Source organism: Dendrobates tinctorius, unplaced genomic scaffold, assembly GCF_039654945.1.
Source record: "Dendrobates tinctorius isolate UK_male_01 unplaced genomic scaffold, ASM3965494v1 ptg000044l, whole genome shotgun sequence".
In the NCBI taxonomy this organism is placed as follows: Eukaryota; Metazoa; Chordata; class Amphibia; order Anura; family Dendrobatidae; genus Dendrobates; species Dendrobates tinctorius.
In genome coordinates this window covers 22,823,080-22,842,142 of record NW_027361712.1, presented here as the reverse complement: position 1 = coordinate 22,842,142, position 19,063 = coordinate 22,823,080, and the positions used below count along the sequence as shown (strand labels likewise).

Here is a 19,063-nt window from a genome sequence, read left to right as displayed (position 1 = left end):
GTTAGCAAGGCCGAAAAAAGCCATTTGTCCATCCAGTTCAGCCTATATTCCGTCAGCATAAATCCCCAGATCTACGTCCTTCTAAAGAACCTAATAACTGTAAGATACAATATTGTTACGCTCCAGAAAGACATCGAGGCCTGTCTTGAACCCCTCGACTGAGTTCGCCATCACCACCTCCTCAGGCAAGGAATTCCAGATTATCACTGCCCTAACAGTAAAGAGTCCTCTTCTATGTTGGTGGAAAAACTTTCTCTCCTCCAGTCGCAGAAATCTCTGGAATGATTTTACTTTATTTTGGGTCCTTAACTAAGTTGGGGTATTCCCGTAGTGAACAATCCCTTAAAGCTTGTTGTGTGGTGTCATCCTTCTAGATGTATGGAAATTACTGTATTTTTCGGATTATAAGATGCACTTTTTTCCCTCCAAATTTGGAGCAAGAGTGGAGCGTTGCTGCAGTCCGCAGGCTGGGATGAGGGGTGTTCGGATGTGCGGCGAGCCGCTGCTGGGGCTCTGCCGACATTTTGTGAAAGGCCAGGACCCCGCAGTTCCATGGTTTCCTATGCGGTGGACTCCGGGAAAATGGCTTCCGGGGACGGCGCATGCTCAGATGGAGATCTCAGCACCAAGATCTCCATCTGAGCATGCACCGTCCCCGGAAGCCATTTTCCCGGAGTCCACCGCATAGGAAACCATGGAACTGCGGGGGCTCTGGCCTTTCACAAAATGTCGGCAGAGCCCCCGCAGCGGCAGACACCTGTAGGGGCACGCATGAGAACACCCCCTCATCCCAGCCTGCGGCCTGCAGCAATGCTCCACTCTTGCCTTCTTCAGCAGCGGCCCTGGAACCCCGCTTCACCGCATCCACCACCCCCAGAAAGCAATAAGACGCATGGATTAAGAGAAGCACCACCATTTTATTTTAAAAAATAAAAATTCCTATTTTTCGCCTCAAAATTTGGGGTGCATCTTATATTCCGCAAAATATGGTATTTCTGTCCTGAAGGGGTTAGCCTGATGCAAGTCTGTGCTGTTGTCCTGGTTGGAGATGGTTTGACAGGTGCTGTTGTCCAGGCTTAAGTTAACATGGCAGGTGCCAGTGCCCTTGTTAGAGTTTGTCGTGTTGTTGGCGGATGCTGTCTTCTGTGCTGGTGTTGTGGCTGAGGTTACTTTGGTGGTTATGATTAGTTAGTTTTGGTGCTAGTTAGAGTTCAACATGTCGCTGCAAAGTGCTGTTTTTCTTGCTGGGGTTAGCGTGATCTTGATAGCGGTCATTGCTTTGGCTGTTGTTGTGTATGTGGTCCTGGCTGTTCGGCTGTATGTTTGGTAGTTCCTTAAATTTTGCTTCTAGCATAGAACGAATCCTGTTCTTTGGGAAGCAAAAAATTCAGTTTTTGTACTGCAGAATATACAAGGGGCGTTGATTAAAGATTTCCCCTGACCCACTTCCATTTATCACAGGACGCTGAAATTGCACATGTGGAATGATAAGTCTCTGTAGGGTACGTGCCAATTTGCAATTCAGACCTGATGACAGTCTTGATTTTACAGGTGCTGAAGTGGTGTGAGGTTTGATAATGGACCCGATGGAATACAGAGCAGTCATCGAGTTCCTTCACTTGAAAGGCCGTATGTCGAAGGAGACGTTCGATGAGATGAAAGGTTTATGGTGTTGATTCACCATCATATCATGTAGTCAAGAACTGGCATCGTCAATTTAAATTTGGTAGGACTTCGGTGCAATCAGCTTCAATTCCATGGCGACCCCACTCTGCTATTGATGAACACACCATCCTGCAAGTGGAAGTCGCTATTTTGGGAAATTGCCACGTAACCAAGTCCTAAATGTCAAGATTAGTGTGGGGTTCATGGAAAAAATAATCCGAGACCATCTTTGCATGCATAAGGTATTCACTCACTGGGTTCCCCGGCTTCTCACACCTTTCCAGAAGCAGGGACGAGTTGGATGCTCTGAGGCTCTATTGACGATATGCCATGGAAACCAAGAGGATTTTTTCAACAGACTGATCACACAGGATGGAAGCTGGGTCCATCACTATGATCCTGAGACTAAAGTCAAGTCGATGCAATGGAAACATCTTGACTCGCTGCCTCTACAGTAAAGAATGCACATGCCCAACCCTCGACAGGCAAGGTCATGCGCACAGTATTTTGGGACCGGCACGGAGTAGTATTGATGGATTTCCTAGCAAAGGGTAACATGCTCACTGGGGTATACTGTGCTTCACTGCTGCAGAAATTGCTGGAGGCCATCAAAACCAAGAGTCATGTCATTCTCACCAAAGGTGTCTGCCTTCTGTAAGACAATGCACTAGTTCACAACTCACATGTTGCCCAAATGGAAGAATGCTCCTGTGGCTTTGAAATTCTACAGCATCTCATTCACCCGGCCTCGCACCATCTGACTTCCAACTCTTTCCAACAATGAAGTTATTTTTGAAGGGCAAGCATTTTCCAGATGATGAGACTGATTTCTGAAGTCACAACGTGGCTTTTGGAGCAACCTGTCGACTTTTACAAGCAAGGAGTTTACAGTTGCTTAAAGAGATGGGAGAAGTGTGTCCGTAGGTGGCACCTATGTAGAGAAGGACTTATAACTATGCCAAGTTTCATTGCTCTCAGTGCACAGGAAGTGGGTCAGGGGAAATCTTAAATGAACGCCCCTCTTACACGTGGCCAGTGAGACCAATAATTTGCTGTCACATGACAGGGCATGATGTATGATGGATTTAAAAGTACCACCACTCTCTATTTTACACATGGAAACCTTGATATAAGATACAGTAATGCATAAATGGCGAGCTCTTAACATTAAGTATTACAAGTTGTACAAATTATGTATTTCTCCGTGGCTAAAAATACTCCTCAGAAGTTGTAAGGGTCTGTGCACACACTGTGGATCTGCAGCGGTTTTGGTACTGCGGACAGTACCATTATAATCAATGGAAAATGAAATCACAATGCACACGGTGCAGAATTTTCCGTGCGGATTTGCTGCGGATTCAAATCCACAGCATGTCAATTCTTTGTGCAGATTCCGCTGCGGTTTGGCATCTGCTCCATGGCAGGTGTCAAACCACAGGGGAAACCTGCAGTCTAAACCGCAGAAAATCTGCAGATAAACCGCAGGTCTTTTGACTTGCGGATTTACGCAAATCCGCTCGGAAAATTCCGCAGCACAATCCGCAGCGTGTGCACACACCCTAAGGCTGTGTGCACACGCTGCGGATTCCGCTGCGTTTCCGCAGCGGTTTTGGCCGCTGCGGACACGCAGCAGTTTTAGCTGCGGTGTACAGTACCATTCATTTGAATGGGGGAAAAAAAAAACGCTGTGCCGACGCTGCGGAAAAAACCGCGCGGATTTGCTGCGGTTTTGAATCCGCAGAAAGAATTGCATGTCAATTCTTCCTGCGGAAACCGCTGCGGGTTCCTATCTCCACCATTGTGGAGATAGTGAATCCGCAGGACCAAACCGCAGGCAAAACCGCAGATAATCCGCAGGTCTTTGGACCTGCGGATTATCTGCGGTTTTTGCAAAATCCGTGCGGATTAATCCGCAGCGGATTCCGCAGCGTGTGCACGTACCCTAAGACCTCTGTACATTCTCTTGTAAATATTTGACTATAATTTGTTTACTTCCTGTGCCTAAGGCTGTGTGCACACGCTGCGGATTTTGCTGCGGTTCCGCAGCGGATTTGGCTGCTGCGGACCCGCAGCAGTTTCTGCTGCGGTGTACAGTACCATGATTCCCTATGGGAATCAAAAACCGCAATGCAGACGGTGCGGAATTTTCCGCGCGGATTATCTGCGGTTTTCAATCCGCAGAAAGAATTGACATGTCAATTCTTTCTGCGGATTCTGCTGCGGTTTGCCATCTCCTCCATTGAGGAGATGAAAAACCGCAGGGCAAAACCGCAGAGCAATCCGCAGGTAAAACCGCAGGTCTTTTGACCTGCGGTTTCACCTGCGGATTTTACAAAATCCGCGCGGATGAATCCGCACCTAATCCGCAGCGTGTGCACACAGCCTAACACTTCTTTTGTATTTACTGTTATTTCTTTCTTCAAGGATCAATTGCATACTGAAAAATCTGAAACAGAATGCCCTGTCATCATGTCTTCTGAAGTCTTGTCTGTGGAAACTTCACAGCCACTGCCAATTACCTCTCCACCTCCTCCACAAACCACAGTGCGTCTCCAGAGAAGCATGTTTAACCAAGGGCACAGTCCTTGCCAGTCAACTGGTGGAGAGCGGCGTAGGTCGCATGCAACATATGAAACAGAAGAACAAGTGAGTGAGATGCGTTACCACACTGCTGCTCTTTATGACAGTATAATCACTTGACTGTAATTAGTGATCGCTGTCTTAGAATAGCTGTCTTTGTTTCATTTCTCCCACCTTTAAACCTTGTTTCTATATGTCTGTAATACCCATTACTTTCATTTCTCATGCTCTACTTTTATTCCTATGTCTTCCTCTTTTCTTCTTTTTGCTGTCAGGAATCAAGTAAGAGAATAAAATTAGAACCACAGTCTGAGGATCAGGGCCAAAAAAGTCCTGTCCCTAGGGAGCAGGCGGTGGAAGAGGAACAAAGCCCTGGAGACAACAATGTGTAAGTGTCAAAGTGATCAGCATGAAGGATCTGTTGCTATCCACAGCATGATACTAACATAAACCTTTTTTTATTTCGAGCTGAAAAAACCTCTACACATAAGTTTGAGGGCCCATCTTGTTAGGAAAAATGACTTCTAATGCTATTGCCCGATACATTTAGCAGTGTACTTCTATAAAGCTATACTCTCTGCCAGTGCCCGACTGGGACTAAAATTTAGCTCTGGCATGTGAAGTTACACAGGCCCACACGTCGTGTGGTGAATTTGTAATTTCTTTATGCAGTTGTATGTTACAAGAAGACAGGACTATATAACTTATAGCTGTGTCCAGTTTTACAGCTCAGTCTTTTTTATTGCTCTTAGTTGCAGGACCAGGCAAAACCACTATTTTACATACAGAGTTACAGGTGTATCTCCCAAAATTAGAATATCATCAAAAAGTTATTTTATTTCAGTTCTTCAATACAGAAAGTGAAACTCATATTATATAGAGTCATTACATACAGAGTGATCTATTTCAAGTGTTTATTTCTGTTAATGTTGATGATTATGGCTTACAGCCAATGAAAACCCATATGTCATTATCTCAGTAAATTAGAATACTTTATAACACCAGCTTGAAAAAATGATTTTAAAATCCAAAATGTTGGCTTACTGAAATGTAAGTAAATGCACTCAATACTTGGTCGGGGCTGCTTTTCCATCAATTACTGCATCAATGCAGCGTGGCATGGAAGCGATCAGCCTGTGGAACTACTGAGGTGTTATGGAAGCCCAGGTTACTTTGATAGCAGCCTTCAGCTCATCTGCATTGTTGGGTCTGATGTCTCCTCTTCCTGTTGACAATACCCCATAGATTCTCTATGGGGTTAAGGTCAGGTGAGTTTGCTGGCCAATCAAGCGCAGTGATACTGATGTTTTAAAACCAGGTATCGGTACTTTTGGCAGTGTGGACAGGTGCCAAGTCCTGCTGGAGAATGAAATTTCCATCTCCAGTAAGCTTGTTGGGAGAGGGAATCATGAAGTTCTCTAAAGTTTCCTGGTAGATGGCTGACCTGACTTTGGTCTTGATAAAACACAGTGGACCTATACCAGCAGATGACATGGCTCCCCAAACCATCACTGATTGTGGAAACTTCACACTAGACCTCAAGCAGCTTGGATTGTGGCCTCTCCACTCTTCCTCCAGACTCTGGGACCTTGAGTCCCAAGCTCTAGTGTTCAGTTTTCACAATCGGTGATGGTTTGGGAGCCATGTCATCTGCTGGTGCTGACTCTATCTAATATGAGTTTCACTTTTTGTATTGAAGAACTGAAATTAACTTTTTGATGATGATCTAATTTTGTGAGATGCACCTTTATGGCTGGTAAGATGCTGCGCTCTGCATAGTGCCTTGCAGGATTTTTATATAGCTGATCGGCAGGGCTGCAAAAAGTCATACCCACTGAGCTAATATTTATTTCTCTTTCGTCTCATTGGGGGACACAGAAACCGTGGGTGTGTGCTGCTGCCTCTAGGAGGTTGACACTGTGCCATGAAAAAAATGTTAACTCCGCCTCCGCAGTATACACTCCTACGACAGGCTGTAGGACAATCATTTTTAGAGACACGCTCGGAGGAGGGTTCTGAATATGGGCCAGAGCAGCCTAGTGCGTCAAGGATATGGTCCAGGACCTCATTGCTGCAGTCAATGGGACTTTAACATTAAGGACGCCACATCGAAGCCTGCGGATCAGGCTCTCATTTAAGCGGCATAGGTCCCCCTCCGGGGTCTTCGCCACCCACAGGGATTTTGAGGAGGAGTTGGCCAAGGAAAGGGAAAACCCGACCAGGCGGTTTCAGAGAAGAAGCCATTTTGGGATCTCCTATCCAGATCTCACTATCAACTGGACCTCCTCCCCTTCGGTGGATCCATCAGTGTCCAGACTCTCTACCAAAACAGTCACTCCACTCACCAGTGAGGCACCCCTGGAGGATACCAATGATAGGAGGGTAGAATCCCTAGCGAGATCCACCTCTAAGGCAGCAGCCGCTATATTGTGTCCGATTTTCGCCTCAGCTTGGGTAGCTAAGTCTGTGTCAAGATGGGTCAAACCGCTTAGACAGGGCATATTGGCCGGGGCCCCGCCAGCAGAACTAGCGGAGTTCGCAGACCGAATCTCTCTGGCTAAAGGCCTGGCAGGCCGATTTGTCCCCAAAGAGATCCCTAACCAATCTGCCTTTTCAGGATTCCCGACTTTTTGGTCCAATGTTAGATCAAATCATTAAAGATGCAGCTGGGGGCATAAGCTTCCTTCTCCCTCAGGCCAGGTCTCGTCGATAGGTTTTCAAACGAAAGGTCCAATCCTTTCGTCCCTTTCGTCGTGCCCCAGCGGCAGATGCCTATGCTCAGGCCCCACAGAGGTCGCAGGCGCCTAGGGACAGGAAGGAGGTGTCCTTTCGGGCCTCTCCTTCATGGTGCCCTTGCAGTTCCCACAGCAGATCTACCAGGTCGGGGCCAGGCTCCCTTCCCAGTCCCTCTCCCCACGCTAGGGCACTAGGGGGCCGCCTTCTCTTCTGCAGAGATGTCTGGTGGAGTTCAGTAATGGATACCTGGGTAAGGGAGGTGGTATCCACAGGATGCAAGATGGACTTCAGCGTGCTTCTGCGAGGCCGTTTTTTTCTATATCAACCACCAAAACACGCTGCCATGGCCTCAGGTTTTTTGCGGCAATCAATTCTGTCCTCAGCGCAGGAGTAATCATCCCTGTTCCTGAGCAGGAGCATTTTACAAGCCTTTACTCAAACCGGTTTGTAATACCAAAAAAAAAAGATGAATGACTCGGTTCGTCCCATATTAGACCTCAAGAAGTCAAGCAAATGGGTCCGCCTATGCCACTTCAGGATGGAGTCGATCCGGCTGGTGATTGCCTCTATGGAGGATCAGGAATTCCTATGCTCCATAGATATTCGGGACACCTACCTGCACGGCTCCATTTTTCAGGGACATCAAGGATTTTTGTCCAGCAGCATTCCCAGTTGGTGGCCCTACCATTTGGGCTGGCAACAGCCCCAGAATTTTTACGAAGATTATGGCAGCAATGGTAGCCATATTAAGGGTCAGAAATATAGTATTAGTCCCATATCTCGACGCTATTCTCGTCAAAGCACCCTCCTTCGATCAGGCTTAGGAAAACCTATCTGCGGTTCTAGTTACGCTGTCCCGGTTTAGTTGGCTCTTCAACAGGGAAAGAATCCCACCTTACGTCAACACAACGCTTAGAGTTCTTAGGGATGCTAATCGACTCCCGCCGCTCGAGAGCCTCTCTTCCCGAAAGGAAGTGGATTACTCTCCGGCAGGGAATTTGCTTTCTGCTAGAATCCCGACTCCTATCCTTTCGCGCTGCCATGAGAGTCCTGCGGAGGATGGTGGCAGCCTTAGAGGCAATACCCTTGGCCCTGTCCCGTTCCAGGATACTTCAGAGGAACAACCTCTTTCAGTGGTACAGGTCTGTCTCTTCACTGGATCGCCCTTACTCCCTCCCAGTCAGGCAAAACAGTCCCTCAAGGGTGACTGACCTCCCCCCTTGTTTATCTGGGGCAGTCCTTTTTTTCCCCCTGTCCCTGGCAGGTGATAACTACGGATGCTAGCCTCCTGGGCTGGGTTGCGGTATTCCGTCACCTGGCGGTCCAGGGGCGCTGGTCGAGGCGAATATCCTCACTGTCGATCGACATTCTAGAACCAACCGAGGTCTTTCTAAGGAAACCAGGATGGATGAACACAGAACTTAAGCACATGCTAAAAAGGAAGAAAGAAATGTTTATAAAATGGAAAGAGGGAGGCATATCTAAAGAAGAATATAATGCTGTCTGCAGAACCTGCAGGGCACAAATCAGATTATCTCTAAAGCTGACAATGAATTGAGGCTTGTAAGAGACATCAAAAGCAATAATAAAGGATTTTGGGGATATGTCAAAAGTAAAAGAAAAGTCAAAGATACTATAGGATTTTTACAGGATGAAAATGATGAAATGGTAAGCCAGGATGTTGAGAAGGCCGAACTTTTAAATTCCTATTTTGCATCTGTTATCTCTCAGAAAGGAAATGTAACATCAACTGTTCTTCACTGTCCTATTAAGGGAATAGAAGAATCCAGGATATCTATAAACAGAAAGATAGTGAGGAAATACTTAGCTAACCTAAATGAATTCAAGTCTCCAGGTCCAGATGAATTACACCCCAGATTACTGAAGGAGATAGTAGAAGAAATTTTTGAACCCCTCTCCATAATCTTTGAAAATTCTTGGAGAACAGGAGAAGTCTCAGAAGACTGGAGAAGAGCAAATGTTGTTCCTATCTTCAAAAAGGGGAAGAAGGTGGACCCAGGCAACTATAGGCCGGTGAGTTTATACCAGGAAAGATCTTTGAACAAATTATTAAACATGTATATACATACCTAGATAAGAATGAAGTGATTAAACAGAGTCAGCATGGGTTTGGAACTAATAAGTCATGTCAGACTAACTTAATTTCCTTCTATGACAGAATCACTGATTGGGTGAATCAGGGAAATGCTGTAGATATAGTATATCTTGACTTCAGCAAAGCATTTGACAAAGTATCTCACACAATTCTTATTGAAAAAATGACTAAGTATGGAATGGACAAGGCAACTGTTAGGTGGATTCATAACTGGCTTAGTTATCGGACCCAAAGAGTGGTCGTAAATGGCTGCACATCCAGTTGGAAGAATGTCTCAAGTGGGGTACCACGGGGCTCTGTCCTGGGCCCTGTATTGTTCAACATCTTTATCAATAATTTAGATGAAGGAATTGAGGGTAAACTGATTAAATTTGCTGATGACACAAAGCTAGGAGGGATAGCTAATACTAGAGAAGAGAGAGAGGATTCAAAAAGATATAAATAAACTGAAGCAGTGGGCAGCAACTAACAGAATGGTTTTAACAGGGAAAAATGCAAAGTACTACATCTGGACAATAAAAATGAAAAAAGCATATACAGAATGGGAGGAATAGGGCTAAGCAACAGCACATGTGAAAAAGACTTGGGTATAGTAATAGATCACAGACTGAGTCAACAGTGTGATGCAGCAGCAAAAAAGGCAAATGCAATTCTAGGATGTATTAACATAAGCATACAGTCTAGATCACGTGAAGTCATTATTGCCCTCTACTCCTCTTTGGTCAGACCTCATCTGGAATACTGTGTCCAGTTTTGGGCGCCACATTTTAAAAAAGACATCAACAAACTGGAGCAAGTTCAGAAAAGAGTGACCAGAATGGTGACCGGTCTGCAAACCCTGTCTTAAGAGGAAAGGTTATAGGATTTGGGAATGTTTAGCTTGCAAAAGAGAAGACTGAGAGGAGACTTGATAGCTGTCTACAAATATCTCAAGGGCTGTCACATTGTAGAAGGATCATCTTTATTCTCATTTGCACAAGGAAAGACTAGAAGCAATGGGATGAAACTGAATGGGAGGAGACACAGATTATATATTAGAAAAAACTTTTTGACAGAGTGATCAATGAGTGGAACAGACTGCCACGAGAAGTGGCGAGTTCTCCTTCAATAGAAGTCTTCAAACAGAGGCTAGACAGACTTGTCTGGGATGATTTAGCGAATCCTGCTTTGAGCAGGGGGTTGGACCAGATGACCCAGGAGGTCCCTTCCAACTCTACGATTCTATGATTCTATACATTGGGAAGGATGCCTCAAGGATCAGCCAGTCCGGATTCAGACGGTCAATGCCACAGACGTGGCATATATCAATCACCAGGGGGGAACCATGAGTCCCCGGGCATCGGCAGAGGCATCAAGACCCTTTAGCCGTGCGGAAGCCGCGATTCCGGCAATATCGACAGTTTACATTCCCGGCACAGACAACACGGCCACTGACTTCCTCAGTCAGGAAGGGCTCGCAGCAGGAGAATAGTCCTTACATCAGTACATGCTCCATCTAATCTGCCGACTATGGGGGACTCCAGATGTGGACCTTCTGGCATCTCGACAGAGCAGAAGGGTCCAATAGTTTGTCTCCAGGTGCCGCGATCCTCTGGCAATAGGGGTCGACGCGCTGGTTATTCCCTGGTCACAGTTCAGACTCCCTTACCTGATCACTCCCTCTCCTACCCAGGTTACTAAAGGGAATCAGGGCGTAAGGGGTGCCGGTCATATTGGTCGCCCCATACTGGCCCAGGAGGGCCTGGTTCGCAGAAATTATCAATCTTCTCGTAAGCACCCCCTGGAGACTCCCCGACAGGCCAGATCTCCTGGCTGAGGGGCTGTTTTACCGCCCGAATTCTCGGTTGCTCAGTTTGACAGCTTGGCCATCTAAACCACAATACTGAGAGCAGCGGGGTTGTTTCGGACCAAAACATTAATACAATGATCCAGGCTAGGAAGCTATCTTCAGGGTCTGTTATTGAGCCTGGAAGGCTTATTTTTGGCTGGTGTGAGTCTAATCACATCACACCTATACCCTGTTCCCTACCATCTGTCCTAGCCTTCCTCCAGGCAGGATTAGATGCCGGTCTTCCCCTAAGTTCCCTGAAAGGCCAGGTATCTGCTCTCTTCCTTTCCAACGAATTTGGCCTCTCGCCTGCAGGTTAAGACCTTTCTTCAAAGGGTGGCATACAGCTCCTCCTTACAGATCCCCAGTGGATCCATGGGATCTTGACCTTGTCTTGGAAGCCTTGACAAATTGACCCTTGGAGCCCCTCCGGGAAGCTCCCATGTCCCTTGTGTCCTGGAAGGTGGTATTTCTCATAGCCATCTCCTCTATCAGGGGGTTTCGGAGTTGGTGGCCCTGTCCTAGCCTTCCTCCAGGCAGGATTAGATGCCTGTCTTGCCCCAAGTTCCCTGAAAGGCCAAATATCTTCTCTCTCTATTTCTTTCCAACGGAATTTGTCCTCTCGCCTGCAGGTTAAGACCTTTCTTCAAAGGGTGGCATACAGCTCCTCCTTACAGATCCCCAGTGGATCCATGGGATCTTGACCTGGTCTTGGAAGCCTTGACAGATTCACCCTTGGAGCCCCTCTGGGAAACTCCCATATCCCTTGTGTCCTGGAAGGTGGTATTTCTCATAGCCATCTCCTCTATCGGGGTTTCAGAGTTGGCGGCCCTGTCCGGTCGCCCTCCATTTTTGATTATGCACCAAGACAAGGTTGTTTTGCGGCCTCTTCCTTCCTTCCTCCCCAAGGTGGTATCGGCCTTCCACCTGAACCAGGATATAATCCTACCGTCATTTTGCCCCAACTCTTCCTCTGGAGCGTTCTTTCAATAAGCTGGACCTGGCCAGGGCGATAAGGGTCTACCTGGCTAGGACTGCTCCTTTCAGGGAAACAGACTCGCTCTTTGTCATTCCTAATGAGGTGAGAAGAGGCCTGCCGACCTCTAAGGTAACAATCACCCGCTGGATCAGAATGGCAATTCTGGAAGCCTACCGGGTGAAGAACAGGGTGTCCCCTGCTGGGGTCAAGGCTCACTCAACCAGGGTGGTGGGCGCCTCCTGGGCGGCACACCATAGGGCATCAGCCATGCATTTGTGCAAGGCAGCCACCTGGTTGTACGTTCATACCTTTTCAAGGTTCTATAAGGTCCATACCTATAGTTCAGCGGACACCAGCCTAGGCAGAAGAATTTTTCAGGCGGCAGTGGTGAGTTCTCCGACCTGAAGGATGTTTCTGTCTTCTCCCTCCCCAGGGACTGCTTTTGGACATCCCACGGTTTCTGTGTCCCCCAATGAGACGAAAGAGAAAACAGGATTTTAGTTGCTTACCGTAAAATCTGTTTCTCAGAGTCTTCATTGGGAGACACAGCGCCCTCCCATGATTTTGTTACTTGTAATAAATATATGATGACTTACATGATCATGTCTCCTCCTACTGCTTTTTCACTAACTGATTGTCCTACAGCCTGTCGGAGGGGTGTATACTGCGGAGGCGGAGTTAACATTTTTTTTCATGGCATACCTCCTAGAGGCAGCAGCACACACCCACGGTTTCGGTGTCCCCCAATGAAGACTCTGAGAAACAGATTTTACGGTAAGCAACCAAAATCCTGTTTTATTTCACTCACTTATAGCGCCATTTATTCCTCAGCAATTTGCAGACATTATCATCACTGTCCCCATTGAGGCTCACAATCTAAATTCCCTATCAGTATGTCTTTGGAGAAAACTGGAGAACCTGGAGGAAACCCACACGAAAACACAGGGAGAAGATACAAACTCCTTGCAGCTGTTGTCCTAGATAAGTGTCCACATTTTGCTCCAGCAAAGTAATATTGCCCCCAGTGAGCACATTTGACGGCCACATTACTCTGAGTGCCCCTATATCAATTATGCTTTTTAAGTGCCCACTTAACATCTATTGTCCCCTGAGTCCCCCAATGTACAACGCCTCTATACATTATAATGGGCAAACAGCTCCCCTATATACAGTACAATGCAGTCCAGTAGAAATGTTCTATTAAACCACACACTTATGCACTCCACATAAGTCTGCTCCACACAGTAGTATAAACCATTGCAACAATCTTGATGCCCATAATGGGGAGCGGTACTGAATGTACGACAATGCCAAGTCAATCAAGTGTTTCCTTTAATAGAAAAAAGCTGCATTAATTGGAGTCCTGTGCACACTCAGATTATCAGGAATAACAAAAGTAAATTTATTTAAACCATATAGTGATACAAATACACTAAAATCTTCAACCCTGGCAGCCCTTTCATCTCCTCCATCAGCCCTTAAAGGGGTACTCCTATCTTCAAAATCCTATCCCAATGTGTAGTAGTTGTAATATTAACAAATACCTCCAAATACTAATGTAGGATAGTTCTTCAAAATAGCTATGTCACTTGCCCCATGTTCAGGGCATTGCAGTAGCTTAGGCCTCTTTCACACTTCCGTTTTTGACCATCAGTCAAAATCCGCCAGTTTTTTTTAAAAATGGCGGATCCGTTTTTTTCAACATTGAGTTGCATTACCGGCGGATCTTGACGGATGGCCATCCATTTTTTTGCGGATCCGTCAAAATGTTTGCGTCCGCCGGCATGCCTGGACGGATCCTGCAACGTTTTTTTGGCTGTAGGATCCGCATTTTACAGTGCGCATGCCCGGCGAAATGAAGTCAGCTGGGGATTTAACCCTGAAATCCTTTTCTGGCGGTGGGAAAAGAAATCCTCCCTCTCTCCCTCCCTCCCTCCCCCTCTCCCTCCCTCCCTCCCCCTCTCCCTCCCTCCCCCTCTCCCTCCCTCCCTCCCTCCCCCTCTCCCTCCCTCCCCCTCTCCCTCCCTCCCCCTCTCCCTCCCTCCCCCTCTCCCCCTCCCCCTCCCCCTCTCCCCCCCTCTCCCCCCTCCCCCTCTCCCCCTCTCTCCCTCCCCCTCTCCCCCTTTAAAATTCTGCATTCAACGGATCCGTCAAAAAAAAACGGTCTGGTGCCATCCGTTTGCATCAGTTACAAACGGATCCGCTTTCCGCCATTTTGACGGCTTTTAACTGACAAGAAAAAACGGAAGTGTGAAAGAGGCCTTAGGTATCCATGGTTATGACCACTCATGTAGTGACAGACAGCTCTTGGTGGTTATGACCATGGTTACCTAAGCTACTGCACATGGGGTAAATGACCCTTGCTAATAATAATAATATTATCATTACACCTACTACATAATAGGATAGGATTTTGAAGATGAGATTAACCCGTTAAGTACATGTTCTTTATCATGTGGTATGGTTTCCTTTTTGAATCCTCATCCACATTTACTGTATGTTTCTACACTTCTCTTTAGTGCATGGTGATATTGTAGCATTTATCAAGAGATGTGTAGTTTCCATTGCTATATGGGTGGGCTATGTTGGGTCTCACGATAGCTATTCTATTATGTGCGCTTATTTCTGGATGTTTTAAAATTATTTTAAATATATTTGAAATAAAATTACTTTTTTATTTCTGATACTTTGGATGTGCTCAGACTCCTTTTAATGTGCCTTTTTTCTATTTATATGATTGTTTTGCTACATTGTTTTCAGTGCCCCATTGCATATATTTTGATCATTTGGGGTGCCTATCTGTTCATCTTTTCTTTTTTTGAGCGTTCTCTGTCAGTGAATTTTTCGGCCTTTCTGCTGTCAACGCTTTCTAAAGCCGCCTCCCTGCAAGAACCTTTTCGACCCCCCTGGAGAGAAGCTGGAGATGTAACTTTGAGGAGAGTGCAGGTGTTGGGGAGCATTTATTGCAAAGAGCTTAGGGTACCGTTACACTAAGCGATGCACCAGCGATCCCGACAACGATATGGATCGCTGGTGCATCGCTAAGTGGTCGCTAGTGAGCTGCCACATAGGCAGATCTCACCAGCGACATAGCAGCGGTCGGGAGTCGCTATTTACCTGTCAGACGTGGCGATACTGGCGTCCTCCCGCCCGCGTCCACGTGTCGCTCGTCGGCGCCGCAGGAAGCCCAGCAGGAAACGCCCGACGAGAAATTGTCCGGGACATTCTCGCGCGATCAGCGGGGGAGCCGGTTGCAGGTAAGCATCAGACAGCGATATCGCTAGCAATATTGCTGCTGCGTCACAATACTAGTGCCGTTTCAACGATATTGCTAGCGATCTCGCTGTGTGTAACGGGGGCTTTAGGTCATCTTTCTGAGTGTGGACAGATATAAATGTCTTTTTCTCAGTTATGATTCAGACAGCACATCTTCACGTCTGTCAACAATTTTGCTGACTGACCACTTCAGATTCCCTTTATCTGTACAGTAAATGCAACATACAATGTGGATTGGATGGTGTAGAAAACAAAGAGAGGAGTGATGTGATACTTTTTTTTTCTCTGCAGCTCTAACCATATTGCTCTGCAACCTGAACAGCGACACTTAATATATGAATCCTTCATTTAGCTGTATAATCAGGACGGCTCTCCTCTCATAGTAGAAGAATCTCGATTGTTTAGCATATAGAAATAGGAAAATAAAAAAAACGCACTGTGTGGTGTAGAATTTGAGGTGTAGTACATAGGCCACTAGAACAAAGTGATCTGTCTAATTTTAAAGTGCTTATGCAAAGTATATAAAAGTTATCCCCTATCAATAGATAAGAATGTAGCGTAATGATTGCTGGAGGATTGACTGCTGTGATCCAGAGAACTGGGCTCTGTAGAGCCCCATCTGGCTGGAGTAGAAGTCAAATATGGGCACCTCTGCGCCATTCCTTCTTTATGGTATTACCGCAGATGGCCCAGTACAGTGCTTAGCAATTTTCAGCAGTCTCATAGAGATTGAATGGAGGAAAACAGATATGGAGGCTTTTATTATAGGATGGGAAATGTTGTGTAAATTGCTAACAAACTATCGAGACCATTCATAGTAAAGGTAAGTGATTATATTTTGAGGTCATGAATTGTTTTGTTTCCTATGAAGCAAGGACCAAAAGCTTTCATTTGTCATTCACATTTAAAGGGAATATGGAGGTGCCCAGCCATTGTACTTTATGTGTGGCACTCAGGAGAAAATGAACTTTTTTCTCTCCCAGATCCACTGACTTTTAGGGTCCCGTTACATTTAGCGATGCACCAGCGATCCCGACAACGATACGACCCGGTCAAGATCGCTGGTGCATCGCTAAATGGTCGCTAGTGAGCTGCCAAACAGGCAGATCTCACCAGCGACGCAGCAGTGAAAAGCGATCCGTCGGCGGTCGCTCTTACCTGTCACACCGCAGCGATGATGACGACTTCCACCTGCGTCGCTAGTCGCCACCAGCAGGATACCAAAGAGGAAAAAATGGCCCAGGACATTCGAGCGTGATCAGCGATATCCAGCGAGGAACCGGTCGCAGGTACGTGTCACATGTAGCGAGATCGCTAGCGATATTGCTGTTGCGTCACAAAATCGATGATGCTTTAGCGATATCGCTAGCGATCTCGCCATGTGAGAAGGGGGCTTTAGTCATGCTGGCGTGCCCGGAGCAATTAGTCACTACTCACATCCCTAAGAGCGCTGTGTAAGCAAATCCCGGCACTGCCTTTACAGTGCATCAGTGCAGAGCCAGCTGTCAAGTCAGTTCTGGGGCATGCTTACAGCCGCTGTGAGCAGTGCTGTGAGCGTTAACTGTATAGAATAAGTTTAAAAAAAATTAATGTACTTGACGCATAAAATGACCACTTCATTTGAGCCCAAAAGCCAGAGAAAAGGTGTTTCCCCTTTGTTAGGACCCTGACCTAACATGATTCCTCTCCCGGTCTAAAAAGCCTACAATCCAGGGCTGTAGATTCGGTAAACCAAACCTCTAACCCCTTCATTTCCCTGACTCGGACTTCCCAGTACTGCCTCACTACTGAGCATGTACATAAAGTGCAGCACAGAGTCATCTCAACTAAAAGCCCAGATCCTTAGATCAGGAACAGAACTGACATTTATAGGATACTAGATGGAGGCCCGATGCTATCGCATCAGGAGGGCGGTGACGCCCTGATGGGGGCAGGCTTTGCCGCACTGAGAATCTGTCGTCCCCAAGTGCGCACTCACCTATCTACTTTCGCTTTTCACCATGTGCTGAGTTATCCTGTTTGTGCTCTCTCCTGGCATCTGTGTCTCAATCTATATTTAACGTACGTATGTGATTGTGATTTCTATCTATGTCTTATCTATGTATCATCGATGTATGTTATCTGGACCTATCATCTATCAATGTAGGTGACATGTATGTAGCAGCTATGTATGTAGTTCATATCTACATAGCATTTACCTATGTATCTCATATCTATGTAGCTATATATCTATCAATATCTGATATCTATTTATCTCTATGGACCACACCCTGAGGTGGAGATATGGTGAACAGCCATCCCACCCATTTCTTTAGCTGTTCACAAAAGACCCAGCCCTGTTAAGGTTAATTTAAGTCTCCCAGCACCTGTGACACCGGAGCATTAAATCAGGGTTTATATTGTGAAGTTTTACAGACTGGATGACACATATGTCCCCAGTGATCACCTTACAATATGAAATATATATATATAATATCACACAATGTATATGTTGTAGCTATCATCTATCTATGTCTATGCATATATCTATGTATGTCTGTGATGTTATTTACAGTATATCTTAAATATCTATATATTTATAATACTATATGTATTACTGTGTATGTATATCGATGAGATATTTAACTATCATCCACCTGTAAATCATATATATATATCAGATTACAAATGCAATAGATTAATTTAAAACATTTTTAAAAACAAATTCCTTGTAAAAATTTTATCACTATTACCTAACAACTTTCCTAGAAGCGGTGTATTAATAACTTTCACTTTGACATGGGAGCGTTGCTTGACTCTGGAGAAAGCAACATATAGCTGCCCATGTGCAAAGGCTGGTTCAGGTAAATAAACATCCACTCGATTGAGGGTCTGTCCTTGAGACTTGTTAATAGTCATGGCGAATGCAGGTTTGACTAGAAACCGTCGTCTTCTTAATTTAAAGGGTAACCCAGTCTCGGAAGGACATAAATCTATGCGTGGAATAAATACTATGTTCCCTTCAGCTGATCCAGTAATCACTTTAGCCTGTATGATGTTGGGGTGTAAAGCCCCGTTACACACTGCGATATCGTTAGCAATATCGCTGTAAAGTCAACGATTTTGTGACGTTGCAGCGATATTGCTAGCGATATCGCTGCATGTGATACTTACCTCCGACCGGCTTCCCCGCTGGTTATCGCTGATCGCGCGAGAAGCTCCTGGATCATTCCTCGTCGGTCACTTCCTGCGGCGCTTCCTGCTGTGACGATGAGCGACGCGTGGAGCCGGGCGGGAGGACGCAGGATCGCCGCGTCTGACAGGTAAGTAGCGATCCCCGTCCCCAGCGATGTCGCTGGTGAGATCTGCCTGTGTGGCAGCTCACTAGCGACCACCTAGCGATTCACCAGCGATCCTGACCGCGTCATATCGCTGGTCGGGATCGCTGGTGAGTCGCTAGGTGTAACAGTACCCTAAGGCAGTGACAATCGGCCGAGTTCAATTGCACAGACCTTTGTTGGTATTGAGGTTTCGCAGTAGCATGACAATGGGGCCCATTTTAAGTTGCAGCCGATGTGGTGGCATTCCCAATGGCGTCAGTGAATTTAAAAATTCAACTGGGTATTGTTCATGGTCATCGGCTTCATCAGCATCCACAGAATCGTCGCTTGTATATAAAATGTACTCGCCACTTATTCTATCCTTTTATTTGAGAGTTGAGAAGGTGTACATCTTCATTTTTTGGACAGAGTATTGCATGTGATGCTGCAGTGTGAACACTTTCTGTGTCATCGACATTTATGGTAATGTTTTGTCCAAAGATGTCGGTCACTAAACAGCTGGTGGACAGCATGTCAGGAGGAATTTCTATGACATCTCCCAAGTTGTGCTCATTTGACAGTTC

The 19,063-nt window shown here is 46.0% G+C and overlaps 1 protein-coding gene across 6 annotated transcripts in view; it reads left to right on the top strand.

The window, feature by feature from the left end:
• Positions 1-19,063, top strand: part of ACIN1 (apoptotic chromatin condensation inducer 1) — a 160,492-nt gene that overhangs the window by 80,369 nt on the left and 61,060 nt on the right. For all 6 annotated transcript variants that reach the window (XR_012232189.1, XR_012232190.1, XR_012232188.1 and 3 more), the window contains exons 6-7: positions 4,090-4,311; positions 4,521-4,633. Coding sequence is in view for 3 of the 6 variants with exons in the window: in XM_073575454.1 (XP_073431555.1) it covers positions 4,090-4,311; positions 4,521-4,633 (335 nt within the window). In the remaining 3 variants the exon portion in view is untranslated. The remainder of the gene's footprint in view (positions 1-4,089; positions 4,312-4,520; positions 4,634-19,063) is intronic.